Source organism: Phallusia mammillata, chromosome 4, assembly GCF_965637545.1.
Source record: "Phallusia mammillata chromosome 4, kaPhaMamm4.hap1.1, whole genome shotgun sequence".
Taxonomy (NCBI): Eukaryota; Metazoa; Chordata; class Ascidiacea; order Phlebobranchia; family Ascidiidae; genus Phallusia; species Phallusia mammillata.
The window spans coordinates 29,264,515-29,278,489 of record NC_137255.1 but is presented as its reverse complement, the minus strand read 5'-3'; the positions used below and the strand labels follow the sequence as shown (position 1 = coordinate 29,278,489).

At 37.8% G+C, this 13,975-nt stretch overlaps 3 protein-coding genes and 1 long non-coding RNA gene across 5 annotated transcripts in view; 1 reads left to right on the top strand and 3 right to left on the bottom strand.

Annotated features, from left to right (window-relative positions):
• LOC145224062 (nuclear factor 1 X-type-like) overlaps nucleotides 1-1,354 on the bottom strand; it is a 54,135-nt gene extending 52,781 nt beyond the window's left edge. Inside the window, exon 1 of the mRNA XM_080090490.1 lies at nucleotides 1,082-1,354. Coding sequence (XP_079946616.1) covers nucleotides 1,082-1,306 — 225 coding nt within the window. The 5' untranslated portion in view covers nucleotides 1,307-1,354. The remainder of the gene's footprint in view (nucleotides 1-1,081) is intronic.
• A 2,039-nt stretch (nucleotides 1,355-3,393) lies between these two features.
• On the bottom strand, nucleotides 3,394-4,585 carry LOC145224944 (uncharacterized). Its single transcript, XR_013859766.1, has 2 exons — nucleotides 4,518-4,585; nucleotides 3,394-4,009 (listed from the first exon to the last, which is right to left on the bottom strand). It is a non-coding gene; the product is annotated as an uncharacterized LOC145224944 (long non-coding RNA).
• A 521-nt stretch (nucleotides 4,586-5,106) lies between these two features.
• On the top strand, nucleotides 5,107-7,061 carry LOC145224943 (grpE protein homolog 1, mitochondrial-like). Its single transcript, XM_080091578.1, has 3 exons — nucleotides 5,107-5,332; nucleotides 5,789-5,927; nucleotides 6,373-7,061. The coding sequence occupies exons 1-3, from the start codon at nucleotides 5,268-5,270 to the stop codon at nucleotides 6,802-6,804; spliced, it is 636 nt and encodes a 211-aa protein (XP_079947704.1). The 5' UTR covers nucleotides 5,107-5,267; the 3' UTR covers nucleotides 6,805-7,061.
• Nucleotides 7,062-7,637: 576 nt separating this feature from the next.
• LOC145224941 (uncharacterized) overlaps nucleotides 7,638-13,975 on the bottom strand; it is a 42,325-nt gene continuing 35,987 nt past the window's right edge. For both annotated transcript variants that reach the window (XM_080091576.1, XM_080091577.1), the window contains exons 26-34: nucleotides 13,000-13,135; nucleotides 12,129-12,275; nucleotides 11,416-11,509; nucleotides 11,268-11,344; nucleotides 10,257-10,391; nucleotides 9,682-9,840; nucleotides 9,105-9,229; nucleotides 8,847-8,982; nucleotides 7,638-8,431 (exon numbers count right to left, since the gene is read on the bottom strand). In XM_080091576.1, coding sequence (XP_079947702.1) covers nucleotides 8,357-8,431; nucleotides 8,847-8,982; nucleotides 9,105-9,229; nucleotides 9,682-9,840; nucleotides 10,257-10,391; nucleotides 11,268-11,344; nucleotides 11,416-11,509; nucleotides 12,129-12,275; nucleotides 13,000-13,135 — 1,084 coding nt within the window. In that variant the 3' untranslated portion in view covers nucleotides 7,638-8,356. The remainder of the gene's footprint in view (nucleotides 8,432-8,846; nucleotides 8,983-9,104; nucleotides 9,230-9,681; nucleotides 9,841-10,256; nucleotides 10,392-11,267; nucleotides 11,345-11,415; nucleotides 11,510-12,128; nucleotides 12,276-12,999; nucleotides 13,136-13,975) is intronic.

Here is a 13,975-nt window from a genome sequence, read left to right as displayed (position 1 = left end):
GATTTCATCCATCCGTGGTTTGACATCACATCACGAAAAGAGAGACAAATCGACATCAACTGGCGGTCATCAATCAAAACTCAACTTTCGCAAACAAACGTTATTTTATGTTCAGTTTTACACTGGAACAGCTTGGTACATTTAATTCCATCTAATGTTACCGATTCAAAAAAGCCAAAAAACTAACTTTTTGGAAAAAACTGTTTTGTAACAACGTTTTTTTAATATTATGGCATAAATTGTTGTGTAAAAAAAAATCTTTGCATAATTTTAGATTCATATATATTGTTCACTTGGAGATTTTTTTACGTCAGACGTCTTACTGTTGTAAAATACACTGCACAGCGAAAAGATTAAATAAAGAAAAAACGTCAAATAAACGGACCAAAAATTTATGTCTTGATTAAAAATCTTTCAATTGATTTGCCGTATTTACTCCAGCGTGAAGTCTGAGCAAGTAAAACAAGTGGACCTTAAAGATATCGTCCATTTCCTAAACTGGATGACACGCCTAATTGCCAGTTCACACAAACATTTGTTGCTGGTCTGTGTGGCTCTTTTTCAATTGTTTAAAGGTTCTTTTCCCATTGTTTGAAGGTTCTTTTCCCATTGTTTGGTTCTTTTTCGATTGTTTAGTCGTTTCGCAGATTTTAAAAGATAACGTTTAGCCCAAATTAATGTATTTAGCGATTGTATAAGATGATGTGTGTCGGTAATAAAGAAATATAAATGGAGTCAAAGAGATTTTGCAAGTCGCGCTCTCTCATTTGACTTTTATCAGCACAAAAATAATGTTTCAACCGCTTAAAGACTAACAGAGCTGAAATGTAAGGATTTAAGATTGATAGATTTAAAGCAGAAGCTATGGTGCAAAAAAATTCTTACGTAAAAACTGAATAAAACAAATTTTAGAGTCAACTTTTAAGTGTGCAATCAATTATACAAGCTGTTGATGCCAGGCATAATATCAACTTTATAGAGCTCTTCTGGCAAATGTATTTCATACCAACGTTTCGACGTCCTAACCGATCAAGTACTTCAATCACACATAGAAAAGTTTAAACATAAACATCTCACTCACCACCGTGGTTGACAAATATTCCCCCCCGATTCCGTAATCGAGATTTCCGATCGCGAGCGAGTTGTGGTGTGGGGGAACCACCTCGTTCTGGCACTGATTCCTCATGAGCACGTGATCGAGCATCAACTTGCGCTGCGCCTGGTCGTTGTCAAGGTAACGGTGATGATGACCCTGCATGACGTCATAGGTTTCGTTGTAGGGGAACGGTCTCTGCAGTGACGTCATAATTGGGGCGCGATAGACATTCCAGATCTAAAGTTTATGGCTACTTTAAGATCTGCATGCAACGAAAAACATCGAATTTTGATTTTTGCTTCAATAAACCAAACATAGAATTTTGTAAAACTTTTTTTTTAGATTTTTGATTGTTAATAAGGCATTTAAGTTGGCACTTTGAAGTTCAAAAACGAAACAAAAATAGTAGCTTTAATAAAAACCAAATTGCCAAGGATGTAGAATAAAACGTACTCATTTTATTAAATAAACAATTTTTCGCACTATATTTGAAACTAATTTGGTTAAAAGGAAAGATGCTTCGATTTTTTAAGTCGCCCCAATTTGGTGACAATTATTTTGGCAGCAAAAATACTAATAGCAATCCAACAAGGTTTAAAACTTTTCCAACTGGGTGTTTTGTCAAAACAAAAGTTCAACGTGGCGCAGCTATTTCCGGTTTGGTGATAGTTTTAGTGCAATTGTGTTGCTGTGTTGTCTTTCAACAAGCGAAATAATATCAACTCAACTCAAAGTTGGACAGTGCTCACTTTAGTCGTGCATTGCATCGCATTATGTTCGAGGACGAAAAACATTTTTTAATAAATAATGTACAAATGTTGGTAAAAAGTTAAGAAGTCCAGAGTGTTTCGGCATTGTCGACAACAGCATTCCTTTAACGCTACAACAACCAGAACCGATGATACGTTGATTAACCTCAAGAGACCCTATAATCGCCTTCGCAAAGTCGGTGACTGTATACAAAGCTGGCTCTGTGCTCATGTTATGGGATAAATCGCCTGATTGAACCTCTGCGCGGCCCCACCTGCTTCTAATCTACTTACAAAACTGCAGAAGCGTGCGCAAGGTCAAAACCGATTGAAATCTCCCGCAGCCCGCAAGTCCCCTTACTCGATAACCCGTCCGCTCACTGCAAACTGCGGGCAACTTTGTAAACCCGTTTTTTTGAACTGCGCCCGGCTGAAGTGGTCCGATTTGCATCATTTTCAACAATCCGTGCGTCGCATCACAACACGCACGAAAACCGAGCAGTTAATTAATTCCTACCAGACAACGCAGAACGTTTCCGGCTATGTCGTCATAAACGTGGAACGCTCGAGTTTTTCTTCACTTTTCGAAACTTGGTTGGTAATGCTCAGGTAGCGAGGGCGGATTGCTGCAATGGAAATTTGAAATCCAACATTTCAGCGAGTTGCGAAAATTCGCGAGTGTTTTAATCAATAAATTGTCGAGAGCTTAATCTTGACATTAATTATTAATATCAGGTACTTTATACATATATGGCCGCCGCGGTTTATTTAAAATCCCCTCCCAGTGGTTGCGCCGGCCGCACGTGCAGCTCACGGACAGACAAAAAATCGCCAGTCATCACACAAACGCCAAGGTAAACTACAACTTATCGAGGCAACGGTTTACAAGCGCCTGGCGTTCTGGCACAGCTGACCGATGCCGCAAATATAACTAGCACGCGGGCTGGGCCAAGTCTTTGACCTGTGACCAGCAGTCCATGGCCAGTGACTGACTTCAAGCAATCTGTCTCAGTTTTTCTCCTCTCGGTCACTCACTACTGTTGCTGTCTGCATTTCTGCCCAGCCTGTCGCTTCTGCTTTGCAGTACTCGGGGCTTACACTGTGGCAAAAGGCCACAATCGGCGGCGGAGACTGCTCCAGCCGAAAAAGCCTCTTCTTTACAAACGCGCCAACGAGTCTCGCCACCTTTGCAGTGATCAAGTGTTGGAGCGTGTGTGTGCGTGCGCGCCCCAGCCGTCCTGCGCGTGTGTGCGTGCGCGCCGAGCGTTGGGAGAATATGCGAAGTCTCCGAACTTGGCATATCCGGCGCGCTCAAGCGGAACGGACGGAGCGGCGATTAAAACGCGCTGATTTTCACACGAAAAAGGCTTTTTGCTTCACTAATTTTGGGGGCTGTGAAAACAAAAGCAATATTCCAGAAGAATGTCGGTTTTGAAACCTTCAAATGATACAACGCTTGTTCAAAATGAAATACAATTGGAATACCAATTACGGATAATGTGTAAAAATTAAATAACCTGTAAAACGATAATTAGCCGTTTTAAGCACGTCATTGCATTTGGAATGCAATTGGACCATTCTAAAATAGCAACAAAATAATTAGGATGCGAAAATGTATTTTAGGTGCCGAAGAGAATGCATAGTGATGTCATAAAACGAACAATAACGTTTAGAAACTCGAAAATCCCCTATAAACATGTTTGCCATGTTTAAATGCAGTTAAGTTTTGCCGACCCGTTTTGCGCCATTTTGGTCATGCATAGTCGCTTCGGCAATGTTTGAAAACATGTCAAAACGATATTGCCGCCGTCAGTTTTGCAATATAAAAGCTGGATTTTTTGACAAACATATTGCAGTGTCAAACACATCGACAAAAAAAAATATAAATAAGTTTTGCTTAAAACAATGCAGCAGCAAAATTGTTGCATAGAAGTCCATCTAAAGCCCGCCGTCATCCCCTGTGGCAGTTACAAGTCGCCTTTGGTTGGTCTAGCATCTCCCTCATGGGCATAACAGTCGGCACTTTGAAGCTTAGCTCACTGGCTGGCCTCTTCGTCGTAAACCTGGGCAAGTACACATTCCTTTCAGCTTGCTCATGCCTCGCTGAGTGTTCGGATGCCTCAGCCCGTTCAAGCGTTTTCGGCCTGCAAAAATCAGCGTGCTTCTAAATGGAAAAAGAAAAAAATGCTGAAACCAAGTTCAATTTGACGTGCAAAAATTCACATGTTTTTTGTTGTTGTAATATTTTATGCAAAATTTTCTACATGTTGTTGCCTTTGCAAAGAAAAATGTGAAAAAATCTCCAAACATTATAACACGGAGTAGCTGCAGCGCGTTTTGGTATCATCCACCAATTGTGCCCTTTAGCCTACTGCATTGCGCTTAATAACGTTTTAACGTTGCGCAGCTATTTCCGGCTTGGTGATTGTTTTAGTGCTATTGTGTCGCTGTGTTGTCTTTCACCAAGCGAAATAAACTCAACTCAACTCAACATTGGGTAAATTATAAAAATGCGAAAGTAAACGCAGCGCTTGAATTGTTAGAAGTAATAAGTGAATCCATGTTAAAAAGCGTTTAGGTGGATCGATGCAATTTGTATTGACGTTGAAAATAAAGCATGTCAAAAATGACAATATCTGATTTGCAAATGCCAACATTGTAAAAATGCATACCGTACGCCCATGCAGGGGTCCCATTTGCTTTATGCCAAAACTCTCTGCTGTTACCATGCGGATGAAAACACAGGGGTGGGGGGGGGGGGGGGGCAAATGTACCTTTTCAAAAAAAAAAAAAGGAAAATGTTTAATAAACCTAGAATCTTTTTATTTCGTCCTAATACAGAAACGTCAGTTATTTAAGAGCGTTGTAAAAAGCTGTCTCATTTGGGCTACTCACAACCTTCAGCTGTAGAATCTGCGAAACTTTCCGTCTTACAGATTTTGCAAGTCGTGAAGTCATTTTAATTCGTTTGGTTTCTGATGTTCTTCAACTTTTGCTTAAAATGGATAATTTCGCAACAACCCAGAAAGCTACAACTCACATGTGATGTAACTGCAGGGAAATTACATTAAATATTTCTGTTAATCCGTGTCAATGCCAACATGTTAATTAATTCTTGTTTTACGAACTAAATTTTGGAGCTAATAGCAAAACCTAAATAAAATAATTGCAAACAAAATTAAATATTACTTTAATATTTTTAAATGAAAAAAATGTTTTTAAACTAATTGTTTATGTGACAATATGTCAATAAAATCCACTCTAAGGTTATGGAAACATTGCATATGTTTGGCATGTCTGTGAAAAAAGAGAGGTTTTGCAAAAATCTAGACTCTTGACTGGAGTTGTGGTTTATTTTGTGATTATTTATTGGTGTTAAGTCAGTCAGTAAAGTTTTCGATTTGCAATTTGTGGAATATACAATGTTATCTTCAAGAATAATATCGGCAGTTTCAAGGGGTAGCTGGATACGTTCTTCTTCGCTGAGGTAATTCAAATCAGAAATTTGGTTTTAAACTTAAAAATGTCACATTCTAACGCTTTTACTTTTCACGGAAGTGAAGCTGGTGTAAAATGTTGCATTTGGTACATCACTATTTCTGACTTGGTTATGGTTTTCGATGTTTCCTTTACCAAACTTACTGGGTTGTACCTGTTTAAAAAAGATTTGGCATTGCCATGCTTGTTTTACAACCAAAAGCAGATAATAACTCATATTCTGGGACTAATCTGTTTAAACCAACAATCCTTACATGATATAAAGAGTACAAATTTTGAAATTATGTTTTTGTAAATAAATATGAACAAATTGAGTGCCATTAATTTTTAAACCTTTAGAGGAACTGATTTTTCCAAATAATTTACTGAACTTCCAGTGTGTAATACACTTTTCAAGATAGTTCAAACCTCAAATATCACTTAATTTATTTGTTAATTTGTGCAGAGGCAGTGGCTCATTTTCCACCAATGCAAACAATAACAAAGATACAGAATCTGCTGAAGTTAAGGACAACGAGTCATCACCGGAAACTAAGTTACAAGAAGACGTACAGAAACTTAATACAACAATAGAAGAGCTAACGGTATGCAAAATGATTTATGTCATTGTATGATGTCTTTCACAAAAAAAACATATTTTGTGTTACCATTCATTTCTGGAATGCAAAAATAGAAAGAGTTTGTTTTCTATAAAAGGAAATATGTTTAGGTTTGTATCATTTTGGTACAATGAGTTTTAACACAAAATGCTGGACAAGCAGTCAAAGAAAACACTTCCACATTTTTTCTATGTAATGGCTGTGCTGTCTCTGTTTTTATTGCCCCAATTAATCCCAATTTTTAACCTATAGTTATATAGTTAGGAAATAAGTGTGCTTAAATACACACACCGGTAACAGATTGCTTTGTCTCTGTTTTTATTGCACACCTATGGCTTTAAAGTTATTGTGGTTTATTGCATGTCTGTAACTAAAAGCAAGAAGCTTGGCAAAGTTTCTTTTAACCAAAATTGTGTTCACTTGTTTTCAGAGTAAATACAAACTCTCATTGGCGGAAAACGAAAATGTCAGAAAGCGGTTACGGAAAGAAATAGCAGACGCTAAGTTGTATGGAATCCAAAGTTTCTGCAAAGATCTCCTCGACGTTGCCGACGTCCTCCAAATGGCGATTAAAAGCATTCCGAAAGACAAAGCAGAAGCTGAAGCGGACAAACTTTGGAAAGGATTTTTTCAAGGCGTTTGCCTTACTGATAAGGAACTGCACACGGTGTTTGAACGACATGGACTCGTTATTTTAAATCCAGAAAAGGGTGAAAAGTTTGACCCCTATGACCATGAGGCTTTGTTTGAAACTCCCATTGAAGGCATTGAACCTGGCTCGATAGCCCACATACAAAGAGTTGGGTATAAACTGAAAGGAAGGACAATCAGACCAGCCCAGGTTGGAGTAACACCAAAGTGATATGGGTCAAGCTAGACGGAAATATGTTTGTTTGTGGCAAGTATGTTGGGCACTTCCGGAAAGTTAGAGTTCAAATCATTCGTTATGAACAAACAGTTACATGTGGATCGCCAGAATAAGTTGTATACAAATGGTGGATGACTTTAATTGTATTCATTCTACAATTAATTCATAAACATTTGGTGTTTATTTTGAACACAATGAAATCAATCGATGTTTGAATGAAACAATAAAACTCACTACTCCTATTTACAAAACCTTTATTTGTGACAAAGTCGTACACCCTATTATACTTGTAATTCAAACTGATTTACTGCCCAGACCAGTGGTTCTCAACCAGGGCCCATGGCCCCCAGGGGGGCCACAAGCTTTGTTCCGGGGGCCTTTTACCACAAACACCCACTATTCACCAGAAACACCCACTAAAATCCATTTCCTTTTTAACTTTATTTCCTAATTTAATCGACTATTTCACACACTATTTGTCTATATTGTTTTTTTTTACGATTACGGACTCTTTTGTTTATTCTATTCGACCTGTTTAAAACCGAAATTAGTACCAAATTCAAACATGAGATTGCCATTTACATTTTTTAAGGGGGCCACAGGTCCTACAGGGTTACTTAAAGGGGGCCACGAGGTCCAAAAGTTACTTTTAAGGGGCCACAGTCCACGAAAGGTTGAGAACCACTGGCCTAGACAAACAATTTGCATATTGTGTATGCAGTCCACAAGTAAAAATTCTCCTCACAAACTTGACCACTTGTTTGTGTAGAAAATTGTGGTCATTGTCCTATAACTTGTCTATGCAGAGTTTGAAGACCAGACCACTGTAACTTGTTGGGAGGTGTATTACAGTTTTAGTAAATAAAATAACAAATAGAGCAGGAAAAAATTTACATCGAAGAAAGATTGCCCAGAAAAGTGTCTGAACATAATAAAACACTAAAAAATCCGACCTAGTCAGAAAATTTCATCGAGAAATGGCACAAAATAAAAAGTGTTGGTGTTAAATTGCAAATGTTGCTCGATAGTTTTACAGCTGCAATAAAAGAAATAGCTTGGTTAAAAATCTACTTCAAGAGGAATGAAAAAAAGTGATTCTGATTTGGGGTAGAAAAATAGTTTTATCAGCCTGATGGCAGTTAAGTAAAATGCATCACAAACCAGTTGGCATGAAATCCTATTTACTCTGAAACGAAGTTATTGTTTAACACAAGGATAAACGTGCAACACTATATCTCAATGCTTGTTACAAATATGAAAAGCAAAAAAAGCATTTGTAAAAAATAGGGCAAAGATTTTGTCGCGAGAAAAATTCAAAACGCCGAAAAAAGTACATCATGATTTTTGTTGCAAAAACGCAAAAACAAACAAACAATTGCAAACATCTAAAAAAGACTAAATTCAAGCAAAGGTTAAAATTACGAACGCTGGAATAAATCCAACAAAACAACTTCGCTCGGCTCCCGACTGGTGCAATTTGCCACCGACTCTCCAACCCCACCACGCGGCGACCGACGACAGATAATATCACCATTGGAGGGCGGTATTATTTAAAATTGCAATATTCGCTCATAGAGTCAATATATTCTTGCACGGCGCGATAGCAGAACTCGTATTGTTCCTGTTTTAAAATAAGAAATTGTGGTTTAATGTAAGACATTTTGCAAGAAATAGATAGAGGTTATTTGTATTGTTGATTTGATAGCAGCACGAAGTAAGGCCTTTCAATTTTTAGATCATTGTGTTTAACGCTGTGGATCTCAGCGCTGTTGGAATAACAGAATGGATTTTATAATACCTTAAAGTTTGGGACCCTTTTTAAACGTGTTTATTTAAGAGGTCCCTTTTCTAAACTTTTTAACTAAAAATGGATGTAGTAAAACAAGGACAAAATACCAGAAATTTGAAACTGCTAAATTATAACAAACGATATAATTTTGGCAAATGTTGTTTTAAATAGAAAGGTCTGTAAAAGATTTTTCATTTGTAACTCACAGTTCAACCAACACAGAACCTGAAATTAATGGACGACTTACCAGATTCTGAACCATATGGGGTCTCTGCATTCGAAGGCATTTTACGATCTGAAACATATCAAGAATTCCTTCCGCTTTCACCTGCTCGAGGGCGGTAGAGAGTGCACAGAATGCTCCAGTCCGCCCAGCTCCGGCACTGAACAAAAACAGACAGAAATTTGAAACACAGCGGTTCAAACTTAATTTGCATGAATTTGTTGAAACCAGTATTGAATTTATATTCCCTTTAATGACGTCATAATGCACTTTGTTGCCTACCTGCAGTGAATGACGATCGGGTGGTTTCCCGAAGTTTGTTGTTGTTTCTGAACTTGTTCAACGAGGTCAATCATGCTGAACCCTGACACTGGAGGTCCAGTCTCAGGCCAGCCGTGGTAGTGAAACTGGACATGAACATAATAAAAGAGGTCATTGTCAGAATATAAGCAATGGGACGCACGCACACTTTGGGGGCATATGAGGATTTCTTTTAGGCTAAATTTTTACTGACAATAAAACTTCAAAACACTAGACACGCAGGCTTGAAATCTAGCTTGATAGAAATAAAACTGACAGACAGGCTGTGTCTAGTTATAATAATAATACATTTCACCAATTGGTGCCTGTTTGTTTAGTTGTATTGAACTGCGATTGAATTACAGTTTGGTAAGACTTTTCCACACCGTAAACAATAAACATTGGTAAAATGATGCAACCGGCACAAGCCAACAAGTTTGCAACCAGTCTCGAATTTGTTCAAAACTTTTCCAGTTTTTTATTATCCCTGTTGTTTTAAATTGAGATGAAGAAAAAAGATCAAGATTTCAGTACAGAATGGACAAAAATAATCACTAACCTGTCTAACAGACTGTTTTCTGTCATTATTTCCAGCATTATTCGTTATGACGAAGTCTCTCGTCGTGTAATGTTCCGTCTCTGTGTCACCTCGATTATCCACAGTTAAATCCCCGTATACAACAGCGCCATCCGCTGGCCAGTACTGCTCGCATTTCGCCTGGAATGAAGACAAACAATCGCTTAACCACTTGTCAAGTAAATAAGCTCTTTTATAATATTACACCGTTTTTGCAAATATGAGGTTCCGTATCAGCAAGATTTAAAGGACAGAATGTTTCGATATTGGAGTTAAGGCTATTTTCCCACGAATGACAAAACTGTTGTCATAAGTAAACATAATGAACAAGGAAATTTACTTTGAAAGCTTACATAATAGAATAGACAAATTTGCCAATTTTTTTCTGAACGTGAATCGCCAGTTTCTACTTTTTTCGATAAAAACAAAACGAAACTAACATAAAAATCGATTTGTTGCATTGGTAAACAACTATATGTGCGCAAAACAAATCCTAAAATCCATAAATCGATTGGTATGTACACGATAATTTGATAATTTCCGGATGTGTATCCTACCTGGCCTCTTTCCACCAGTTCAGTTAGCATAACGATTGATGCGGATTTTGAATCCCAAACCATTCTCCAGAAATCCTCGACTGTGTGAGGCAAAGGTCCCTGGGTGGCAATATATGCGTCCTTCTGTCGGTAACCCTGTATATGATGTATAAAAATCATCAAATGTTGTAGTGTTTAATCTGTACAGTGCTTGTACATTGTTAACGCAATTTTCTGTATGGCAGTTAAGAGGCCACAACTTGTATCAGTTACGCAATAAACCAATGTATTAGATCAGTGGTCTTCAACCTGTGGGTCGCGACCCCAAGTGGGGTCGCCTAAACTTTTTCTGGGGTCGCTATAAATTTAATTGATTGGTGTTTAAAATTATTACCAAAAAATTGATCCTATTTTGTTCTAGTTCGCAACCTTTGCTAATGTTTTGCAGTACAGCTTGGTACCTCGTGTCACAATCTAAACATTGTGATGCGATAATCCATATAAACACAAAAGTTGTCCAACCCATTTTTACGCGATAGAGCCCCATGGATGACATATTGTGTCTAAAATAATACAGCGGGTTCAGAGAAAAATACATAAATTTACTTATTTCTGCCCACTGGCGAGCTTTAACGCGAATTAGGTTGGCCAAATTAAATAAAACTTGTGGGTTCTATCATTTGAGCGTAATACTGCGCCCTGAATGCTAATATTTAAAGTCTACTTGAAAATTAGACTCGCATATTTACATGAAAATAATTTCTGTTTCGGCATTACTTGAAACATTTTTTCACTATTGGAAAAAATGGGGTCGCATGTAAATGCTAATTTCATTTTCTCTTAAATTGGGGTCGCCTTTAAAAAAGGTTGAAGACCACTGTATTAGATCACATGAGAATATGCACCAAAGTCGCAGAATGTTGTTTTATTATTTCGTAAATGCGAAACATTAGCTGTGGGGAATATATAATTATAGGACTTACAATATTAAAAAAACACTTCAACTAGAAACACAAAAATTCTGTAACTTACATCGATATAGGATGCGTTTATGTAATCTGAGTTTTCCAAACCATTTTTTATCGGAAGAATCACCCGGTTCCAATCGTCTGTAAACAAAACAAAGGTCATACAATGCTGTATTGTAACGTAACAAAGCGATTGAATCATTATAACTTACATGGCAAGATTAAAACAACACGATTTTTTCGCATATTTGCTGGGTGGTTCCCTGCTCGCATTTGCTCTTTCTGAATTCGAATTGTCGTCAGTTTCTGCAAATTATTCAGAAAGAATGTTTATGCTAAAGATAGTTTAGTACGTAGTGTTGTTAATAGCGATGCCTCGAAGTTTCGATTAAAAACAATTCGGCAAAATATGCTCTTTTGAACCTAAAACTTTAAAAAAATCCAACTAAACCCGTTTTTGGGAACGTTTTTTTGAACAAATCTGTAAGAAAATCCGAACCAAATACTGCGTTAGAACAATATTTTGCAAGTGGACTATTTTTTTTATTTAGCGAAGATAACTAAAAAGAAACAGTTATAAAGGCATGATTGGAAAGAAATTGATATTCTTTGTTTGTATCTAAAAAATGATCTACAATATTCGTTAAGTCATCTATCAAAAAGTTAATTCAACAACTGGGGTGTAGCAAATTTAATGTTGAAATACATCCAGTTTCACAAATAGGCCTACAAATTTAAACTTTGGTTATACACTCAAATGGTTATAAACGGGTGTAACTGATGTGGCCCCTCATATCACTGATGATGGTGGTTTTCATCAATAAACTTGTGAATAAATCCTAATGTAGTATTTTAAGTTGGACTTTCTCAGAAACAACACTTTACCTAACGCATGTCCGCATTGCAGCTCAGCAAATAAACTCACCCTAAATTCGTGTTCCATCCCTGTAACGTTGCCAGGCAACCGCTGGTTCAACTCATCGATGTGCGAGTTCACTTCGGTAGCTTCTATCTCAGTGTCGCCGTACAAGTGATGCTCCAATAAAGCGTTGTATATGAAAATGTACTGTTGCTGAAAATAAAAAAAATATCGTATTTCAACCCACAACTATGCTGCAAAATAGAACCTAAAAAACTGCCGGAAGAGCTAAAAATTCTGTTAATACTGCAAATGTGTTTCAAGTGCGACTGAAAAAGAATTAACTCGATGATGCTAACCAAATTCAGAAATTAAATCTACTATTGCCCTACAAGACACGCAAGATACAGTGTCAGCAAAATGTCAAAAACCTTTGTTTTAAACTACATACATTACGACAGAAAACAAAAAATTAAAATTATCAAAAGGCTAAAGCGTTTGGAAAGTTCTGAAATCAAATTTTGTTATTGTTAGGTTTTGTCAGTTTAAAGTAAAAATGATAAAACTACAGCAAATCTCGGTTGAACCGGATTCGCTCAATCCGAAACTTCGCCCCATGCAGACAAATTGTTTGGTCCAAACGGATCCTGCTTAGCCGTGGTTTACTGGGGTTAATTTCGGGTTTGGTAGCTTATAGTAAAACACTTATAACCACAGCTTATAGTAAAACAGTTATAACCTCAGTTAACCCGGCTTCGGTTAATCTGGATATTCGCCTAATTCTGACAAAACTGGAGGTACAAGTGATTTGTAATGTGGTAAGCCTATAACTAATCGGCATCTGGTAATTCAGATCTTCGCCTAATCCGAAAAATTTTTTGGTCCAAACGGGTCCGGATTAACCGTGGTTCACTGTAGTTTTCCATCACAAACCCACCTCTGTCTGAACCATTTCGGGTCGCTGACTTCTCATTTGTGAGACGAACCCGTACACATCGATCTTGCTCTCCCTCAGCATCATATCAACCATCGCATCAATGCATATGAACGTCCCTGTGCGACCAACACCAGCGCTGTACAGCAAAAAGGAAAAGGTGTTACATGTGGTTTATAAGTACCAAGCCAAAAGTCTCGCAATCGGTACCAAGCATCACTGCTTTTACCGCTGGGTACTCGACCTAAGTCTGCTCGGTACAAACTACTCTTCAGTAAAAAACAAGGCTTACGCCGTGCCGCAAGAATCACTAATGCTTTAAAAAGATCAAACAACTATAAAAATTGTCAACGATAATTACATGCCATATATGTGTGACTTCATAATACAAGCACGATCGGAAGATATAGCAGTTGGTGGATTTTTAGAATTGTTTCTGAAATGTTTTAAAAACTCTACACTATACGAGTACGTCCCAAACAGTACCCCAGACCTTTTGCAGCTGTTATACCGACTCAAAACTGTCTCCCAGGCTTTTCAAAATAGCAAAGCATAGACTTATAACAAACTTGGCATAGGCTTGAACAAACATTAGAAAATATTAATACGTTGGAAAATGTAAACATATGGGAATGCTTGGCGACCGACTTGATATGATTACTGTTATATAAGATAAATCATACTACGCCAGGCTCATCGAAGGCGCCATACCGAATCAGTCGGTCACCAAGCTTTAACCACCACATGGCAAGGCGTAGGCTGGAAATTCATCCTGCGGTGGGATTCGAACCCCTGACAGGAATCTTTCCTGGACTCGCGCTTTACCAACTGAGCTACACAGGCTCAGTGGCGAACCCGCCGAAAGTTGAATCACAAGCACCATTGCCTGCCTTGTATGCTGTACATGTCAGCTTCGTAGTGGGGAATCGCCAGAATGACAAGTAATATAAGATAGGAATAAACTAACTGATCAATCTAC

Excerpts from the sequence above, each read along its gene's own strand:
- LOC145224943 (XM_080091578.1), top strand. The coding sequence starts at position 5,268 with ATGTTATCTTCAAGAATAATATCGGCAGTTTCAAGGGGTAGCTGGATA. Across the intron at positions 5,333-5,788 it reads ATACGTTCTTCTTCGCTGAG|AGGCAGTGGCTCATTTTCCA; the intron begins GTAATTCAAATC and ends TAATTTGTGCAG. Across the intron at positions 5,928-6,372 it reads CAACAATAGAAGAGCTAACG|AGTAAATACAAACTCTCATT; the intron begins GTATGCAAAATG and ends ACTTGTTTTCAG.